At 33.6% G+C, this 21,932-nt stretch overlaps 1 protein-coding gene across 1 annotated transcript in view; it reads right to left on the bottom strand.

Annotated features, from left to right (window-relative positions):
* The window catches only part of LOC119068676 (unc-112-related protein), a 33,971-nt gene extending 21,002 nt beyond the window's left edge, over positions 1-12,969 (bottom strand). Inside the window, exon 1 of the mRNA XM_037172357.1 lies at positions 12,478-12,969. Within this exon, the coding sequence (XP_037028252.1) occupies positions 12,478-12,604 (127 nt within the window). The 5' untranslated portion in view covers positions 12,605-12,969. The remainder of the gene's footprint in view (positions 1-12,477) is intronic.
* Positions 12,970-21,932: the final 8,963 nt, after the last annotated feature.

Below are 21,932 nucleotides of genomic sequence, written 5' to 3'. Positions count from 1 at the left end.
TCGTATTTTCAGTAGTTTCGTAGAATTATATCACCTTTCGTATGGTACACCTTAGAAATGGTACATTGCTGAACCGAAAAATTAGCTGCGAATAAAATTTTCACACAATTTAACAAAATAAATCGTTGTGCAACCACAATACGTTTATTGAAGGTAATATTTGGCAAAAATTGAAAAACTAAAAAAAAACAACGAGCCACTGATGAAGCTATTCACAGAATGTTTTTATTTCGGTGTGGCAACCCCTAATTTTTCACACATATCACAATAAGCCAATATAATAATCATCAAGGGGGATCTAATATGGTTAAAAAAAAATCTTTGTGCAATCATTATGGGGTGGGTCGATTTTGGCAACTTGAATATTCATTCCCTAATAAAGATGCATTGCACAAGGCAAATTTTTCGGTGTTTATGGTTTTCGAGTGTTGTAATAAAAAAAGGGAAAAGTGCGATCCACCGTAAAAATCTACAAAACAATTTTCAGTTAATGTTTGGTCAACTAGGATGTATATAACCGAAAATTAGAGACAGAATCGTTGACCTTATTCAATTTTGCAACACCACGAATGTTACTCCACAATAGTTTATTTAATATTAGAAACGTTTTCCCGTCGATATACGCCAATAAATAAATATCACCGAACACATCATGTTCCATTATCATAAAAATTATATTTATTTTGGTAATCTATAACTAGAACAAAAAAAACCGACACAAACTGCTCATACTCTCACATATGTGCTCTAAATGCTTCGATTCAATATACAAATTTCAATTTTACGAGTTTAAAACAAAAAATTGCGCTCGCCGAATGTGTAGGAGGTTAAACAAAAATCATAATGGTTCGCATCGCAAGATTCAGACTATATCCAAAAGCGATTGCTATTTTCGGATGCTGGGTGTTGTTGTTGCTGATGGTGTTGTGCAAAAACGTAATTTAACGAACTATAAAATTTATTTTCAATGAGATAATATTTTTGTTCGATGACCGAACTATTTTATTGTTTTTAGTTACTATTCGATGCATTTTTATTGGTAGAAATGTAAATGTAAATGCACTTTATGTTTACGTATAATGAAATGAATTCATATAGAGTTGTGGAGTTTGATTCGGTGTGTATATGCTTGTAATATTCACTCAGGATAATTTAAGAAATATTGATTGATTTTTTTAAAAAAATTTTGTATAAAAATAGAATAAACATTCGGTCTCGAGTCGGTGTATTTTGAAAAGTTCTTTGTTGTAACTGATCCAAAGCTTTATAATTCTCCTAACAAATGCCTTCAATACTTTTTTTCTCTAAATTATACACAATAGAAATGAATATTTCTTCTTCTTTTTTCTTTAACAGAAATTCCAACAGCCCACCCTGACAGTAATTTTTTACTGCTAAGGAAACCCATAACATGTTGCTCAATGTGTGACCATAATCTACCCAAATTATGTATGTAAACATTAACATATTGCATAAAATATATATAGACTGTAACATTTCCATATAGACCTACACGTAATCAACGAAGAAAAAAAAAGTTTTCATTCATTCAGATGCAAATAACGAAACTGCACTATTCCTACTAATACACATATTCACACAAAAATTATTAACCTAGTCCGCCTTCACTGTGTAGAGGAGAGAAGAAAAAAAAACAACAAGCAACTAAATAAACGATTTTTTTTTTCTTCTGTAAAGTTTGCTTGGCACTGAATGGTGCCGTCCCTGAATTTATAGTACAATCTTTCATAAACAAGCAGATGTTGTTGTTTGTACAAATATGACATCACTGGTAAATTCAAAAGTGAAAAATTCAATTATTCTGACTATTTTCGAGGGAGTTAACTTCAATGTGTTGAAATAAATAATTACGCTTTGACGAGACTCTGACTCTGACATTCTATACAACTTTATTCTCGGTATAATCGTCATACATATCAATAAAATAAAAAAATATTTACCGATCTATATAGAGAGAGAGAAAATGCGTGTACACCTTTTACATTCACAGATTTTTATACATACTTCGGTGGAAATGTGTGTTATCAATGTCGGAGTCGATACTTTGATTGATTAGTTTTAGCTGATTTATTACTGATTGCAATGTTTATTTTGATGGTTCAATTAAACTTTCACAGCATGGCACACAAAACAAATAATATATAACCGTCTGTTGGGTTGTTCCATCGCACCGTATCAATACAGGAACGTGTATACATAAATATGCGATAAACACGAGCCTAGGTCATGCATTCAAATTCTCGATATTGTGATGGTTTTTGTTGAGCTGCATACAACATCCATTTACTTTTACTCATATTTTCCGGCATCTATCAATTTAATGTAATATTTGATGTCTTATCGATGAATGGATCGACAATTTCGTTGAGAAGATGAGAGAATGAAGAAGTGACGCGGATTTTTCTGTGAAGGTTATTGGTGATTATTTTCACTACACTTTCTTCGAAATGAAGCATCAGAATTATACATCCGTCGATGACCTTCTCAATAAATATGTGTTAACCTTTGAAAAAAAAAAACACATCTGAAAATGTTATCATAAATTCAGAGCGAAATAATAACCTACAGCTTCCCACCTAATAACCGATGAAAATTTCGAAAATAGAATTTTATGTTGAAACCATTCCTTCCAATTTTATTGCTCGGTTAGTCGGATTTTTTTCTCTTTTTTTTGGGTACAAAAAACATTATAATGATGTCATTCAATTTATAACTGAAGGACTGGTTTCAATCGATTTTTCAACCCTATACGCAGAACTATTTGTGGCTTTAAATTCCAAGCAATGAGATGGAACGAAGACGATGGCCAATTCCATAACCAAAATTCTGCTAAATCAGAAATATGTTGATCGCATGACGTAAGCAGCGATTTTATGAAAAAAAGGTATTCATTCGCCGATAAATAAACCAGAAGACAAAAACAGTTCTCTCACCATATGAGTAATCACTATCGTCCACGTGGTGCGTGATAAGCATAAAGAAATGTTTGATATTTTCTACAGCACATGACGAATGTTGTGAACATTATACATGCTCTCGACATTTTTGCGGTAAGACAATATTACAACGCACGGAAGTAATAGTGATGTTTCGTGCTCACGTAATGTACAATTCTCGTGTGTGTAATAAGCTTCCCTGTATGGTAACCTACTATTTTCTATAAAGGTGTGCATATTCGAAAATGCACGTCATACGAGCGAGTCAAGCTCTTGTCAGTGAAAAGGATAATTGCATTGACACCAAATTGACTTTAGTTCCCTCAAATCACCGATTTCCAGCAATAACGAAAGTGATTCAATGACCAACAATTTACTATATTAAAACACCACAGATTCATTTTGATCAAACCGAGCATGTTATAACGCAATAAGTGAGTAAACTCTGTCATATTATATTGTTCACCTGGAGTATGTGTTACAACAAAATTTAGTTGGCTGCAATAAAACGGCGACCAAACACCAACTACAAGAAAATTAGTTTAATTAACTTTTACATGATTTCCACAACGTTAATTGATATATACTTCCACATACGCATGAGTATCCTTGTGGCAGTTCTATTATTAAAAGATTTATGGTTTGTAGTTGGATATAGACTACAATTTAATTTGTAAAATATGAGAGTTGCTGTGTGTGTACACAACATTTGGCCAGTTGTGAATGTTTCCTTCCATAAGTTATATATATCTTACTAGAATGTATTGATTTTTCAAAACAAATCAATGATTTAGACAAGAAAAACTTTATTGCGACCATAAGATCGTATTTTCAACTTAGTGGCATTTAATCAACTTTACAACCATCCATAGAGTACAGCACATTTTTACAACAATGAATTATATTCTAGTCTTTGGAAATAATAAACTTTGTCACGCTCATTCAATTTTTTTTCTTCTTTTATAACTACATGCGTCGCTACATAAGTTCTTTAGTCGTATATAATGCGACGTGATGTGCCAACAAACATCATAAAAAGGCTGGTAATCAATTTTAAATGTAATTAATTAGCGTTTATATTAAAATGGTGACACAATTTCGTTTAGTAAAATTTATTTCTGTTTATGATAGGTCATGGCATGAAGATGCTCATTTATTTAAGTAATTTTTATGATACTTAATACGATACTGTCAAGCAAAATACTTGTTATAAATTATTAAATTGACGGTGAGGAGTGGGCGCCACGGTTGGGTGGAACCTAGAATACCAAGTATATATATATACACAAAAAACCAACAATTGTTCGCGCTCATACAAAAACTGGAACTAAAAATTTCAAATTGCAACACATACGAGCACTCAAAATTAGTTCAGCCTCTATACACTAAAGCGTAGTGAACAAGTCTACATATTCGACATTTTCTATCCCCGTTAATATTGAAGAACGTATAAAGAAATGTTTACCTTTTTCACTGAGCAAAATTAATTTTTTTTTAGAATTAGATTTATCAGGGTAGGACGACCAGTTATTGATCTTGAAACACTAATCAGAAAATGAAACGGAATAGGTTACCAATTCTCGGACAAGAATGGGACGTTGGTACTCTCATTCATGAATGAAAATACAAATCTGTAACTCTAGGTGGAACAATAATCACCACAGACACCACAGATCCACGACCCAATAAAATTACGAGTCTTTACATGAAACATGCGATGGCTAGTACACTGACAAATAAGAGCTGAAAATCTTACCTGTTGCAGGTAACTCTCCAGGTAACCTACAACAGCTTCCACAGCTGTAGCTCTCCATACGAAAAATACAACTGAAGTAAATAGCACAGATTACCTGGAGACAAAGTTACATGTAACATGTAAGATTACCAAGTCTTTTTTGTCAGTGTCAAACGTTATTGATAAAATAGTATATTACTTCCGAGGTTGCAAATTTTCTATTTGATAAGTGTGGTGTTACAGTCCGACCCGAAGGCTATTAGGCAATGTAAATGAAAGTGAAACATGCCGTAACACGTAAAATGACTAAATAGATCAAACAGAATAGAAGTGAAAGAGTGAATGTCAAATGAATAATTCTATCACATCGATTTTGACGTGCATACCGCACGAAATATGGGTCAATGTTGGAGGACGTGCATTATAACGTCATAGAACGATTGGCGATTTGTGCTGCTGTACTAAACCATCCTATCAAGTCCAGTGTGTATAGTAATGAATAATCTCAGCACCCTTAGCACACATTACAATGTTGGATCGACATACATTCCTTTACAGTTCGTGTGTATATAAAGAGTACTTAGTTAAAATAACATTAAATAATGCACACTGGGGACGGACGTGGGGACAGAATGTTTACAAGCGCAATGGGGGCATTCCATCGTGAAATCTAGAAAAAATCATTTAGAAGTTGGTATTTTGTGCAAATTTGGCACAATTTCTCTGCCGAAACACTCAAAACAAAAATATCAAATTTGGCTTTTGCTGCGAAGTTTGTTGTGCGGCAGGTTTTATTTCGAGCCGATGGCAAAGCATAATCTCTCATCTCTCATAGCTACGATTTCTAGTCCCACATTTCGCGTACTTGCGACAAGAAATGACTATTTATGACATCGAGGGCGAAGCACTTTATTAGGCTCTAGAACTGAAATTATGACGGTGGTCGAATGTCACAATACACATTACATTGTGAGCTTAATAACATACTTTGCATCGAGATTCATACAAAGATTTATGCAACAGAGGCATCTAAAGTTTGCAAATTTTGCACATTACATTTCCTAAAAGTTCTAAAGTTTACAGAATTTTTAAGATTTTCAAGAACTAAATTCTTAAAATCCCTTAAAATTCTTAAGTGCTCCGAATAATAAGCCCTGCTTGAGAGCCAGTAACTCTATGTATTTACCTATTAAGTGTGTTAATGGGGCACTTTACGCAAAAGGCGGTAATATCTATGAACCCGAAGTTGACATCACGCTTACTAGACCTATTCAGACACTAATTACGAACAAGATTTTATGTACGGAAGCAAGTTGGATTAACAATTTATTCGGATGAAATATTGACGCACTCAACATTATCAGCACTGCAGAAATAAGTCATTAGTTACCATGTAATCTTCATGTAATATTCCACCAACTGATTAATGGAAATTATTGAATCACACACCGTTTTGCATAGCTTTCAATTTTATTTCCAGCGAATCCGTTACACTATTTAATGACGAACGAGAAAAAATAAATGCCATTTCGCAATAATTGAAGGTGAATAATTTGCGTTTGGGATCTCATTGCAAGATAAATCAATAGTTGCGCATCGGAAAATATAATGAATTAAATTGTTAAATAACAGCAATTTAGCGAAATGAAGATACACTCAATTTGAATGAAGTTCAAAACAAATTTTTACGCGCCTTATTGTTCCAACATTAAAATTTTTTATTCGGGAAAAAATTCCCCGAAAACGACAATTTTATAAAACGATTTTAATGACACAATCCAAAAGGTAAAACAAACATTTCTTCCCTCGAACACTCCAGAAAATGTAACCGATCACAATATTACACAATAAACTACAAATTTACGCTGATTTCGTCTTTATAAGACTCATCAGTGCACCTTTGTTGCTTGCAACCATGTGCATATCAGCGTGTTCAAATTCAAACTAAAAAATAATTTGAATTTGATCACAACACAACACAGTCTGAACAGCATATTGCGAAACAAAGGATCGTGACGTCACATATATATGTTATGACGTCACGATCCTTTGTTTCGCAATATGCTGTTCAGACTGTGTTGTGTTGTGATCAAATTCAAATTATTTTTTAGTTTGAATTTGAACACGCTGATATGCACATGGTTGCAAGCAACAAAGGTGCACTGATGAGTCTTATAAAGACGAAATCAGCGTAAATTTGTAGTTTATTGTGTAATATTGTGATCGGTTACATTTTCTGGAGTGTTCGAGGGAAGAAATGTTTGTTTTACCTTTTGGATTGTGTCATTAAAATCGTTTTATAAAATTGTCGTTTTCGGGAAATTTTTTCCCGAATAAAAAATTTTAATGTTGGAACAATAAGGCGCGTAAAAATTTGTTTTGAATTTGTTGTCGTTCCACAGTACTCGAAAGAGTTTTCTTTTCGTAGAGTAATTCACGGTAAAGAAAAAATTTTTAATTTGAATGAAGTTATTCATCTTTATAAAATGAACATTCATTTACATCGAAATGATATAATAATGTCGGTTTATGTTGTTACAAACAGAAAAAGAGACGAAAGAAGGGCAATACCCATAATCATATAATTATATCTAATAAATTTTAATAAATTCATATGAACCGTATCAAGTGGAAACATATACGATATGTTGTGTTTGGAAAATATATATAGTTCATATCATCGTATTCTGAATGAATTGAAACGTTTGGTATTTAAAAACAAGCGTGCACAGTACAGCCACTAAACCATTAGAAGGATACAAATGTGAGAAATTGTGTCTGAGATGTGTGTGTTTATCGACACCGAGCTAAATGACAATTTAATTGATATCGCCATTTAGTGCATATTTTATGTCAACAACAATAAGCACAACAAGTAATAAACGTAAGCATATTGGAAAATGAATTTATTTATTTTTTCATAAATATTTTCATACGACTACACAATATATGTAATATGTATGATCATCACACGTCACACTCTCTGGTGTTTAAAAATTTTTTTTAACACGATACATCTGTATAAATAACACTGTAAAGTATTTGTTTCAGTGGATGCTTTGAAACCACAAACATTCCATACATGAAACCGATGAAACCAATGAAACCATAGAAGATGGGTACCCACTATGAAGCAGTTCACATAACCCGGACTTAACATTCATCAAATCGCATGTCGATTTTACTTTATACGACGGTTAACTCTCACATAAAGTTGTACGATTTTGTTTTAAAATGAATGATAAGCTGGTAAAAGTCAATTGAGCGAACACACCATAGCCTCGCACAAAATAGCTGTAGGGTGTATTTGCACTGTATAGTGCATGGACATATAAGAAGAATTACGCGTTGATCGATCGTCGTCAATTTATTCATTTAAAAAAAAAGAGTTTGTATCGTATGTGTGAATGTAATGTCTGTGTGCCGATAATAGTGTATAATGCCAAGCGCAATGAATATCTTTTCATTAACTTTAAAACAATCATTAAAATGCTGTCTTTTATTCGAATTTATAAAATGCTCGCCCGATCAATTTGTTTTGTGAAAATGAATATTTTTGTCGATTGAATTGCAACGGCAATGCAAATTGTTTATTCCAATCAACCGTTTAACCTTGAACTACATTCGAACGAATGGAATACACACACAAAAAAAAATATAAAGAATTTGTGAAACAATTTTTCAGTGTCATTATTAGACCGAAAAATATTTTTATACGAAAATTTTGTATTTGAGATCATTTTAATTCTTGCATTTATCACGTACGTGAAATGAATGCTAGACTCTCGGTGTACGGGACGACGACTATGGTATATATATAGTACATTCATACAATTTTTCATTGATATTGTATATGTAATGAAACGAATATAATTTCTTTGCCAACGTTTGGAATTCTTTGACATCGCTTTGAAATGTTATGTTCGGAATTTTATGTTTATTTGTAAAGGAAAAAAAAATCTTTTACAATCATTGCTGACAAAAACATACCTTCAAGAAAACACAATTACACTTGTGAAGCCTTAGATTAAAATAATGTAAAACTTTAACAGCCACTTCAGCAGCTATCGCATAATTATCAAACGAAAATGAGAATCATAAATTCCAGTAATGAAGAGCAACATGGATTAGAAATAGAATGTTGTCAACACGACATTTTATTCAGCTTACATTTCGAGTGGATTCTAAGTTGATCGAAGTTGTAAGTTGTTCACTGATACGTCGAGTTTATAGACTGTAAAAACTTATTCCTACGAGGCGACCGGTCATGCGATTGCGTTACGACAGCAGACGATTATATCGTGTATGTGTATATTTTAAATCAGCAAACTACGCTAATCGAATTTGTTTTCCGAAATTGTTAAGTCAAAGAATCACTACAAATAACCGAAAATTGTTCACCAATTTACCTAAAGGTATTACTCCTTGCCAGAACTAAATGACATCGGCCACCCTAATAATATTTTTGTCAGTTCGTACGTATACAATATTTCACGTTAACCAAAATAAAAACGGAAACAATTAATCGGAAACGTGAACAGCATTTACATGTCTTTTTAAGACTGAAATTGGTATGGGTAACATTTAAAAAAATATATGGATGGAACACTCATTAAGAATGTAATTCAAGCATTCAGATAGTTTTTAGCTAAATATACTAATCGCTACGAAAGATATATCCGCTTGTTATATCTGTTATATTTCGTTTATTTACTGTCGTGGTGAAGAAGATAATAATTTTTTTTCCATTATAAATTTCTCTGCATTCCGATTTTTTTCTTTCGTTAATTTGAATAAACTCATTCAATTATAAATAGCTACAGTTTGGCCTTTCCTCTTTTTCTCTATATGACGTGTGTTCACTGATTTAATTCCAAAACTGCATTGTGCTTCAATTACTTTGAAGGTACGATTCTAAATTGAGTTTAGAATGGCAAAACAATGTGTTGTATTTGGTCATGACCGTTATGATATGATCTGGTGTCCCCGCTTGCTCTTCATAGATTGCCTCGTAGATCGCTCATAGTGAAAAAATGTAAGGATCTTGATTTTCTTGATTGAAAATTGAAGAAATTTGAGAAAGTCAGAAAAATTCAAGAAATTCTAGAAATCCAGGAAAATTCAAGAAATCCAGGAAAATTCGAGAAGTTCCAAAAATCCAGGAAAATTCGAGAAAGAAAATCATGAAAATTCAAGAAAACAAGACACTGTTTTCTGCAATATCTCGATTTCAAGAAATTTCAAGAAAAACCGGGAAACCTATTAACCTCAAAAATAGTCCCTGGTTCCTAATAAGACTAATACTAATAAAGCAAATACGAATTTGTCAAGCGGAAGACCGCCATTAATAGTACAAAAACAATGGATCATAAACGATACGATGCTAGAACGAATAGACTTGAAATAGATTTTGTCGAGTTAGAGACAAACTTTTCAAGTGACGACAAAACTTTTAATATTTGAACTTGCCAATGAATGGGAGACGAGATAATAATAATAAATAAAAAAATGGAATGAGTAACAAACGAAACTGTTGCCATTTACAATTGGAGAGTGAATTTTGTTTTCATTTATTATTCATCAAGCATTAAGGAGAATTATAGAAAATGAGTCATCCTCCTTCAAAAGTGTATATATAATGTGAAGTAAAGCTATCGACACGATTATTCATGACGTAAAAAAAACTACTTTATTGAATGAACGATAACACATTCTACGAAAATGATAATCTTTTCATTAGTATAAAATATGGCAGACGTCTGGATTAATTTTTAGCATTAATAGATTGCTGTACGGAAAACATATAGATATTTTAATGAAAATAAATAAATGAAAAGTCAATAACTTTTAGTATTACATCTATCTATATTCTATATGTACAACTATTGTTTGTGTATTTATTTATTTATTACATTCGTCACATCTTCGAGAAAGAGATATATAGCCTCCAACATACATATGTATATGCCGTACATGTTTATATATATATAATATTCTACCTGTTCACCAGTGTTCAATTATAGAATTTATAACTGCTTTTGATGTTTGGCAGAAGAAAACTTGTCTATTTTGCGTTGTGTCTCTCCACTTTTATATACATTGAACAGAACAGATAAAAAAGTCTGCGTTAAAGAACCTGCTATTTAATAAACAACAACAACAACAAAAAACTTGTGAAATATATTATGTTTATGTTCTGTTCACGTTGGCGAACGTACAGCTATGTGGTAGGATCTGAATATATCAATCCCGCTTCGGACGAAAGATAAGTGATAAATTGTCTATTCAATAAATAAACCATCGAATCCTCGCAAACGCAGACACATTTTCTTTGAACGAAACCCGCACTCCAATTAATTTATTTTCTTTAAAAATGTAATAGACGACACTTTTTGCATGAGTCAAGTTTCGTTCCCTTTTTTACAAAGAAAAAAATAATTTTAAAGAGTCGGTCGATTCATCATATTGTCAATATTTCCACAGCTGAAATGGGTACCTACATGTAGACCTACATAAATAAGAAATGACGTAAACGACTCGTAGATGATGATTCTATTTTTCTTTTTTTGTAGGATCAACGTTCTATGGGTCTTAAGGTTTCGGACGATTAAACATCTCGCTTCTAATAAAATCCAAAATCAATGAAGCCATTAAGATGTCAATGAACGAATTATTTTAATCATTGATGCATACGTTTTTTTTCTTCGAAAAACCAACAGATATGGAAATTTACTACAAATTTCATGTGAATAATGTTTTCAGTCCGAAACGAGACTGACGTCAGTGCTGTATATTATAGTCACACTCATAGTGCAACTAAATCAAATTCATGCTGCCGTCGAACGTGTTTCGTTCGAATGATCTCAATTGCAACAAAGTTAATATCATTCTCAATTCTTGGCATTTTTACACTGAACGAAATAACAACAACAGCAGAAAAAAATCCGAAATATCCAAAAATAACCACAACTAACGCACGTTTCAAAGGTAATAACTTGTCAAATCGTTTATTTTTAGAAATAAATAATAAAGAAAAGTCAAAGAATCATTCAGTCCCACAGAGACTTTGTGGAAGTGATCCATTCATCTAACACCCAAATAATTTCTCTATCACACACTGTACACTGCACACGGTGTGTGTCTGAAAAAAAAAATGTAAACAAATTTACCTCGGCTCTCGAGGGCTGCTTTTAAAAGTATTTTTGGTTTTTACATTCACAGCAGGATATGTAAATTTTTAAATAAATTCGGTTAGAAATCGGTGTAGTTGTGTATTTTGGTTCATGTAGGTAGTATAATTGAATGAGGAGAACACATAAACAACTGGTTTCTTTTCATTGAAAATCAAAGCAGACGCCACTGGTACCTTGAGAATGAGCGACTATATGGTAACGTTTTATGTTCAAAAATAACATATATATAAAAACAGATGACGATTGAGCTATTGCTGAGCAAAGCACTTTACACCCATACATTGGCACCATTCCGAATATAAAACTGTACGACTGATAAACTTTTTCTATCCAAACCGAATCTTTAAGCACACCAACACATGCAACGACGGCCTCTAAGAATTAAACAACAGCAAAATTGTATATTTTGTAATCATTAGCGAGCATTGATAAAATTGTTGTTTTTTTTTCGTCTTCGTGGTAGTAAAATTAGAAGAATTTTTTTTTGTAGCAACGACATCAAGTGATAGTGTCAACCGTTTTACATAATAATTTGACCGACCGAAAAAATGTAAATAAAAAAAAATTCAAATGAAAACTCTTTTGAACCAACCTGGATCCACCAATCTCAACATAACGCCACCAATGTGTAAATCTCCTTTAACCCGCAAGGTCTTCTCAACGTGCAAGTCGGTAATAAAGACTCGCAAATTCCATGTGCCATCACCAATATGAATCATTTTGAATTCCCTTGAATTTTACGATTAAACAAAATTTTTGTTTTCTCTTTTTTTTATTTATTATTTTTGATTCCACACACAAAAAATTAAACTTTTCACCAATAAAATGTATCACGTCTTCGTCCGATTCTTCTTTTTTTTACATGCAATTAAGTTTATGTTATTAAAGCAATCACATCATTTTTCTAAGGCACACAACTAATAAATCAGAATTTGCACATTTAATCAGTGGTAGAAAATTAAGTCACTTATGTAGACATATACAGTTATGTATAAAAAGGTTTAATTTTTACCGACACAGAAAATGCGACTGTTTGCATTTAGAGACCCTCATGAACTGACAATTCATACATTCTCTGGTATGAGTATCATGTGTATATTTTTGTATACTTGACAGATTCCAAATGGCGTCTGACTATTTCCATCAAACAAAGTACAGATGGCACACCTCACAAAGTTCTCAAATTTCGTCTGGTTATTTCCGGTTAAGCTTTAGCAATTCATTAAATTTTTTGTCTTTCTCGACATGTACCTTTTTCAATCTTTTTCAATACACCATTGTTATAAATATCTCATTCACGGAAAGGCACTTCAGACAGCTCGCGATGCGAGACATTAAAGAAGCTTTCGTTCTGTGTGATGTGTGACATCTGTAGGGAAGACAATGCTTTATTCAAAGATATTAAATTTGAATCGGCAAAAAATATTTCTTTATTGAGTTAGGTTTCACTGATAGATAGATTTTCAGGCTTGGGCCGATCATCAAGTAGTTTTTAATCTCCTTCAACAATGTAATACTTTTCGTGTATGTTCTTAACAGTATAATATAGATATTAGAAGCTAAGATTAAATATTAGTAGCTTTTTTGAATTGTTAAATGCTAGCTAGAGTTTCGCTGAGACTCAAATAAAATAAAAGTTGCTAATCAAAAGCGTACACCCTAAACCACTGGAATGAAAGTGTAGATGGCATTAAAAGGAATTGATGTTTTCTCTCAAACTGACTTTGTTAGGTTTTCTTCTTGATTTGGTTGGTAAAATTTGTGGATTATGAACATCATAGGAATGACACAGAATTGTTTGATTCAAATAAAACTTTATTGAAAATAATCTATAAATCGATAATCGAGATGTGCCGCGAGTCCTTATATCCACTTACAAAAGAACTGATATCGGTGGGGGTGACGCTTAAAGCTTCGGCTAAAAACTATTTGCAATTATGAGATTTCATTAACACTGCCTCACTGGTTTCCACTTGAATATAAAGCGTATTTTCAAAATAAATTAATTCTCAAAAAATACAACTTCCCATAAATTAAAATGATTTCGTTAGGTCTGAGATGGGTAATCTCACATTCATTATCACATAGTTTGTGTGACATCACTATTTGTGATTTTTAGAAACATAGAAACCAATTTTTCAATCAGTTGTTTTTATTTCCTCATCATCTGCCATTTGTGACGCATTTCTTTTTGCGAGTCAAAGCTGTAAGCGTCACTCCCACCGAACCTTATAACTGCCATATTTGCCAAGATATAGATAACATAAACGCTTATTTGGTAGCTATAAGCGAGTTTTGGGGAAAACACTGACATATTATATGCATCGACTAGAACGTGAAACTCTAAAGCTTTGTCTTTTAATTGAACTTTTTATCTGCTGTTCTTTCCAAATATGAGTCACGTAGCTCCCAATTAAAACGTTCATAGCTCCCAAATGGGCGATTTTTGGGAAAAACTATAAAACATGTGTCGACTAGAATTCAAAAGGCGCGTGCTATTTGCACTTAAGTGCAATTAGTCTTCTTTTACACTATTTGCACTTAAGTGCAATTAGTCTTCTAATACACTATTTGCACTTAAGTGCAATTAATCTTGTAATACACTATTTGCACTTAAGTGCAATTAGTCTTGTAATACACTATTTGCACTTAAGTTAAATTAGGAAAAAGACTATTTGACCTTCCAGAGGTTAGCAGTCGCTATGGAACACTATTTTGCGCTGCGCAAAATCGTGTTCCATAGCGACTGCTAACCTCTGGAAGGTCAAATAGTCTTTTTCCTAATTTAACTTAAGTGCAAATAGTGTATTAGAACATTGTAATTAACTTCAATTTAAGTATGGGAAAAAAATCAACTTATTAATGCACATTGCACATGACCGAAAAGTACGTATCCTTACGATTCTTTCTATTGACCATAATTGCTGATCCGAGAAGAGACTATTCGCACATTGTGCCTCTTCTTCACTATTCGCACTTTTTGAGGAAGTAGCCTTTTGTCAAGGTCGAACAAAATAACCTAATGTCAAAATGTTGGCTCAAAACCGTTTAAAAAAATTGTTACAAAATTTTTCGAGATAACATCGGCGAGGTAAAATTCGAGGACGTCACTTATCACCACTGGGAAGCTGCTTTCACTTACTTCACTCACCCAACCTGATCAACCCAAAGCTATTCTTTTCGTGACGTAATATGCAGTAACTTTTCAATGTAGTAATTTCGGCATCGTTAGAGATTTAGTGGGAACATCTCGAAATGTCGAAATTTAGCTAAAACCAAACAAACATTTTTTGGTCATATCTCCCCGAGACTTTATGCCTATAATGACCTCATATTGGTGTCAAACTACGCGTCTTTTCACAAATTAGCTAAAAAAATGCACACACTTTAATGGTGGTATCTCCCTGAGAATTTGGGCCACTGACCTAACACTACGCGTCTGGCCAACAGCTTTCAGGGAAAAAAAGTTTACCGAAATCTGTTAACATTTGGTGAAAATATTTCGAAAAGTCACAAATTAGCTGGAATATCCGCTTCAATTTGTAGAAGGATGATTTCAGTTGATCAAACAGACACCTTCCTAATACAATTTGTAGAAGGATGAATTCAGTAGGAACAAGCCAAAAACCTTTCTTAACAGTTTGTAGAAGGATGAATTCAGTTGGAACAAACCAAACAACATCCCTGCGCAGTATGTAGATGGAGAATGACGAATTCGGTAGGACCAAACAAAACTCTTTCATTGCAAAGTTTGTAGAAGGATGAATTCAGTAGGAACAAGCCAAAATCCTTCCTTAACAGTTTGTACAAGGCTGAATTCAGTTATAACAAACCAAACTACGCCCTTACTCAGCATGTGGATGGAGAAGGACGAATTCGGTAAGACCAAACAAAACTCTTTTATTGCAAAGTTTGTAGAAGGATGAATTTAGTTGTATTAAAGAAAACTCCTCCCTCACACAATCTGTAGAAGGATGAATTAGGAACAAAACAAACACCTCAACCATACGATTCATAAAAGGTTAATATAAGCTGACTATTTGATCTAATTATTCTGATATAAAGACTGAATGAATACATTAATAATATTTGGTTTCGAAAGCTACCATTACGTAATTTTTCTGACAAGATCATTTTCTGGTCATTTATATCATCATCTCTCCATATATTTTCAGTTTCTGAGCGAATTCTGTCCTAAAAATAATATCTGGATTCATGTTTTTTACCTTACAGTGTGCGAATAGCGAAGAAGAGGCTATGTAAGCTCTTGTAACCTCTTTACAATAAGATTAAATGAAGAAGTGGATGTCCGCTTCATGACAATATCGCCTTGAGACCCAGTTATCAAATTAAAATTGGATCAAAAAAGATGAACAATCGATGAATTTAAGTGCAAATAGTCTTCTTTTACACTGTTTGCACTTAAGTGTAATTAGTGCATTAGAATACTATTTGCACTTAAGTGCAAATAGTGTATTAAAACACTAATTACACTTAAGTGCAAATAGTGTAAAAAAAGACTATTTGCACTTAAGTGCAAATAGTCACTTCGAATTCAAAACTTTATGACTTTGTCTTTGAATAGAGCTTTCTATCTGCTGTACGATTCGAGATATGGATCAGATAGCTCACAACTAAAACGCTCATAGCTTACAAATGGGCGATTTTTGGGGAAAACCAACTAGAATGTGAAACTCTATAACTTTGACTTTTAATCTGTCACAGACGGCAAGCATACGAGGGTTGCCTTTTATATTTCTGGCCTAGGGCACTTCTAGTGTTTTCATATGCTTGTCACCATGCTAGCAGATAACGTTGGACCTTTTTAGGAAGAACTACATTTATGAGAGCCATGAGATGTTCTTCGGTCTAGTCACAGGAGCCCTTCTGACAGTCGTCTTCATTTGATTGGGAATTTTGGGAAAAATGTGTAGCATCGGGTACTTTTAGTGTTTTTTGATGCTAGCGTCTATGCTAGCAGATAACTTTGGACCTTTCTAAGAGAAACTATCAAAAGGGAACAATAACAGTTTATTTGGTCTAATCACAAAAGCCCTAATATCATAGGTCCACTTCTATGGGAACCTCGGGTCAAATTTTCATATTGCCATCATTGGACATGGATCGCGGTAGATCTTCAAATGTTGGTGTTTGGAGTGGTATTGACGTTGTCTTCCTGTAGCAATATGTTTGGTTCCACCAAGCAACCCCATTTGACTGGAGTAAAAAAAAACATGTTGTGTGAAAATTTAAGAAAATTTGCGAGGGCCTATGGGAGAAGGGCTCCTGTGACTAGACGAAAGACACTTTTTGTTGTCATTGTGGTAGTTTGCCCTACAAAGGTCCAACGTTGTCTGCTTACACAGTAACTAGAACAGGAAAACGCTGGAAGTGCCCTAGGCCAGAAGTATAAAAGGCAACCCTCGTATGACCAGTATTATTATCGGGTCTATTACTTCCATCGCTCAAAGTATTTTTAATCTGTTGATTTGATTNCACGAGCAGTTATATTGTTATTATTCTAGTCTCAGTACCTTGAAATTATCAAAAGCATTGGGCCATTTGTTAACGTACCAAGCACACATCTTTTTAGATGCGGAGGATTCAAAGCTGGTAACTGACAAAGATTCACAAATTCAGCCACCGAACATTATAATGCCATATTTTGCGCAGGAAATATATATAGATACATAAGATAACAGCTTTTAAAATTTGGTGTAGATCAACAATACTACAGAGTCGTAAGTAATGATGTGTTGTGGCGAGTCTAAAATACACTGACTCAGTAAATTATAAACTCACACGCTGCAACAATAGATTTTTTTTGTTCCGACTAGTAAGACGGTTGAAAAACTCTAAATCAAGCTCAAAATTGTATTTTTAATTGAGACTTTTTTATTTCCCAAGTACTGTTATCTTTCCGAAATATGAGTTCAACTGTAGCCATCTAGAAACTATTATTGGTCGTTTTAGTGCGGATGATTAGTCTCTCGACTAAAATTCGATGCAGAACACTTGACACTTAATGTCTTTTAAAACTTTTTATTGGCTGCTTCAAATAATAGTACTCATGTCTAGCTGCCCAAAATGGGCGATTTTTGGGAAAAACTATAAAACATGTGTTCGACTAGATTCAAAAGCGCGCGTGCTATTTGCACTTAAGTGCAATTAGTCTTCTTTTACACTATTTGCACTTAAGTGCAATTAGTCTTCTAATACACTATTTGCACTTAAGTGCAATTAATCTTGTAATACACTATTGCACTTAAGTGCAATTAGTCTTGTAATACACTATTTGCACTTAAGTTAAATTAGGAAAAAGACTATTTGACCTTCCAGAGGTTAGCAGTCGCTATGGAAACACTATTTTGCGCTGCGCAAAATCGTGTTCCATAGCGACTGCTAACCTCTGGAAGGTCAAATAGTCTTTTTCCTAATTTAACTTAAGTGCAAATAGTGTATTAGAACATTGTAATTAACTTCAATTTAAGTATGGGAAAAAAATCAACTTATTAATGCACATTGCACATGACCGAAAAGTACGTATCCTTACGATTCTTTCTATTGACCATAATTGCTGATCCGAGAAGAGACTATTCGCACATTGTGCCTCTTCTTCACTATTCGCACTTTTTGAGGAAGTAGCCTTTTGTCAAGGTCGAACAAAAATAACCTAATGTCAAAATGTTGGCTCAAAACCGTTTAAAAAAATTGTTACAAAATTTTTCGAGATAACATCGGCGAGGTAAAATTCGAGGACGTCACTTATCACCACTGGGAAGCTGCTTTCACTTACTTCACTCACCCACCTGATCAACCCAAAGCTATTCTTTTCGTGACGTAATATGCAGTAACTTTTCAATGTAGTAATTTCGGCATCGTTAGAAGATTTATGGGAACATCTCGAAATGTCGAAATTTAGCTAAAACCAAACAAACATTTTTTGGTCATATCTCCCCGAGACTTTATGCCTATAATGACCTCATATTGGTGTCAAACTACGCGTCTTTTCACAAATTAGTAAAAAAATGCACACACTTTAATGGTGGTATCTCCCTGAGAATTTGGGCCACTGACTAACACTACGCGTCTGGCCAACAGCTTTCAGGGAAAAAAAGTTTACCGAAATCTGTTAACATTTGGTGAAAATATTTCGAAAAGTCACAAATTAGCTGGAATATCCGCTTCAATTTGTAGAAGGATGATTTCAGTTGATCAAACAGACACCTTCCTAATACAATTTGTAGAAGGATGAATTCAGTAGGAACAAGCCAAAAACCTTTCTTAACAGTTTGTAGAAGGATGAATTCAGTTGGAACAAACCAAACAACATCCCTGCGCAGTAATGTAGATGGAGAATGACGAATTCGGTAGGACCAAACAAAACTCTTTCATTGCAAAGTTTGTAGAAGGATGAATTCAGTAGGAACAAGCCAAAATCCTCCTTAACAGTTTGTACAAGGCTGAATTCAGTTATAACAAACCAAACTACGCCCTTACTCAGCATGTGGATGGAGAAGGACGAATCTCGTAAGACCAAACAAAACTCTTTTATTGCAAAGTTTGTAGAAGGATGAATTTAGTTGTATTAAAGAAAACTCCTCCCTCACACAATCTGTAGAAGGATGAATTAGGAACAAAACAAACACCTCAACCATACGATTCATAAAAGGTTAATATAAGCTGACTATTTGATCTAATTATTCTGATATAAAGACTGAATGAATACATTAATAATATTTGGTTTCGAAAGCTACCATTATGTAATTTTTCTGACAAGATCATTTTCTGGTCATTTATATCATCATCTCTCCATATATTTTCAGTTTCTGAGCGAATTCTGTCCTAAAAATAATATCTGGATTCATGTTTTTTACCTTACAGTGTGCGAATAGCGAAGAAGAGGCTATGTAAGCTCTTGTAACCTCTTTACAATAAGATTAAATGAAGAAGTGGATGTCCGCTTCATGACAATTATCCCTTGAGACCAGTTATCAAATTAAATTGGATCAAAAAAGATGAACAATCGATGAATTTAAGTGCAAATAGTCTTCTTTTACACTGTTTGCACTTAAGTGTAATTAGTGCATAAGAATACTATTTGCACTTAAGTGCAAATAGTGTATTAAAACACTAATTACACTTAAGTGCAAATAGTGTAAAAAAAGACTATTTGCACTTAAGTGCAAATAGTCACTTCGAATTCAAAACTTTATGACTTTGTCTTTGAATAGAGCTTTCTATCTGCTGTACGATTCGAGATATGGATCAGATAGCTCACAACTAAAACGCTCATAGCTTACAAATGGGCGATTTTTGGGGAAACCAACTAGAATGTGAAACTCTATAACTTTGATCTTTAATCTGTCACAGACGGCAAGCATACGAGGGTTGCCTTTAATATTTCTGGCCTAGGGCACTTCTAGTGTTTTCATATGCTTGTCACCATGCTAGCAGATAACGTTGGACCTTTTTAGGAAGAACTACATTTATGAGAGCCATGAGATGTTCTTCGGTCTAGTCACAGGAGCCCTTCTGACAGTCGTCTTCATTTGATTGGGAATTTTGGGAAAAATGTGTAGCATCGGTACTTTTAGTGTTTTTTGATGCTAGCGTCTATGCTAGCGATAACTTTGGACCTTTCTAAGAGAAACATAAAAAGGAACAATAACAGTTTATTTGTCTAATCACAAAAGCCTAATATCATAGGTCCACTTCTATGGGAACCTCGGGTCAAATTTTCATATTGCCATCATTGGACATGGATCGCGGTAGATCTTCAAATGTTGGTGTTTGGAGTGGTATTGACGTTGTCTTCCTGTAGCAATATGTTTGGTTCCACCAAGCAACCCCATTTGACTGGAGTAAAAAAAAACATGTTGTGTGAAAATTTAAGAAAATTTGCGAGGGCCTATGGGAGAAGGGCTCCTGTGACTAGACGAAAGACACTTTTTGTTGTCATTGTGGTAGTTTGCCCTACAAAGGTCCAACGTTGTCTGCTTACACAGTAACTAGAACAGGAAAACGCTGGAAGTGCCCTAGGCCAGAAGTATAAAAGGCAACCCTCGTATGACCAGTATTATTATCGGGTCTATTACTTCCATCGCTCAAAGTATTTTTAATCTGTTGATTTCAAATCTTGTACTTCAATTTTTTTTAACATGCATTTTAGCTTGACATTATTTTTATCGTATATACCAATCACAGATGAATAGCCGTATGTGATAGGTTAAACGAACTTTTTATCTGTCATATTTTCCGAGTGGGTCACATAGCATTAGGAACATTAGGAGCTAATAGAGTAGATGACTTTTATTTATTGTAAAATTTATTTTTTGAAAAGATCGATTTTATACTGGCTGCGCCACTGTGAGCAGTCTTTTTTTCGCTTGTCAATAAAATAAAAGACAGAAGTCACATAGCTCAATACAGTGTTTGTAGTATTCTCGTTAAACATTAATTTAATATGCTGATGCAACACAATTGCATTTTAAGGATATGATAACACATATCCATGCATTTTCCTTTAAAATTTTGTATAAATTTGTGGAAAAAAGTTGTTGTTGTTGTACAATTGTTACAATATCGTATGTACTACTCTATGTATTGCCTATAAAATCATGGTAAATGAAATGGAATATCTTTTTCTAACAAATTTGCACATGTGTTACACGTAACATACTATTATGCTAAATCCGACACACCCACCAATGCAAAACTATTGATATGTACGAGCAATTTATATATGTATATAACAGGAACGATACATTTTGATTCTCATTCAGTTGCGAGCATACGAGTACGGCAACGAATTCAGCGAAGACACTATATGTGTACATCACATGCAATATCACTTTCGATGAACATGATTACAGTTCTGCTGGCCTGGTAGATGGTTGCACAGAAAACGTTTTACATTTCAGTTGCCTTAAAATTTGCTTTGCTCGGTTGGGTTGTTTGGTACCAATACAACTGTGAAAGTAAGTTAAAAATCCTTTTGAAATGGGACAAAATTTAGCCGCATATCGACCGTCATGAACATGAGGA

The sequence above is a fragment of the Bradysia coprophila genome (assembly GCF_014529535.1).
Source record: "Bradysia coprophila strain Holo2 chromosome X unlocalized genomic scaffold, BU_Bcop_v1 contig_20, whole genome shotgun sequence".
NCBI lineage: Eukaryota > Metazoa > Arthropoda > Insecta > Diptera > Sciaridae > Bradysia > Bradysia coprophila.
The sequence above is the reverse complement of the archived record's forward strand: the minus strand, read 5'-3'. Positions and strand labels throughout refer to the sequence as shown.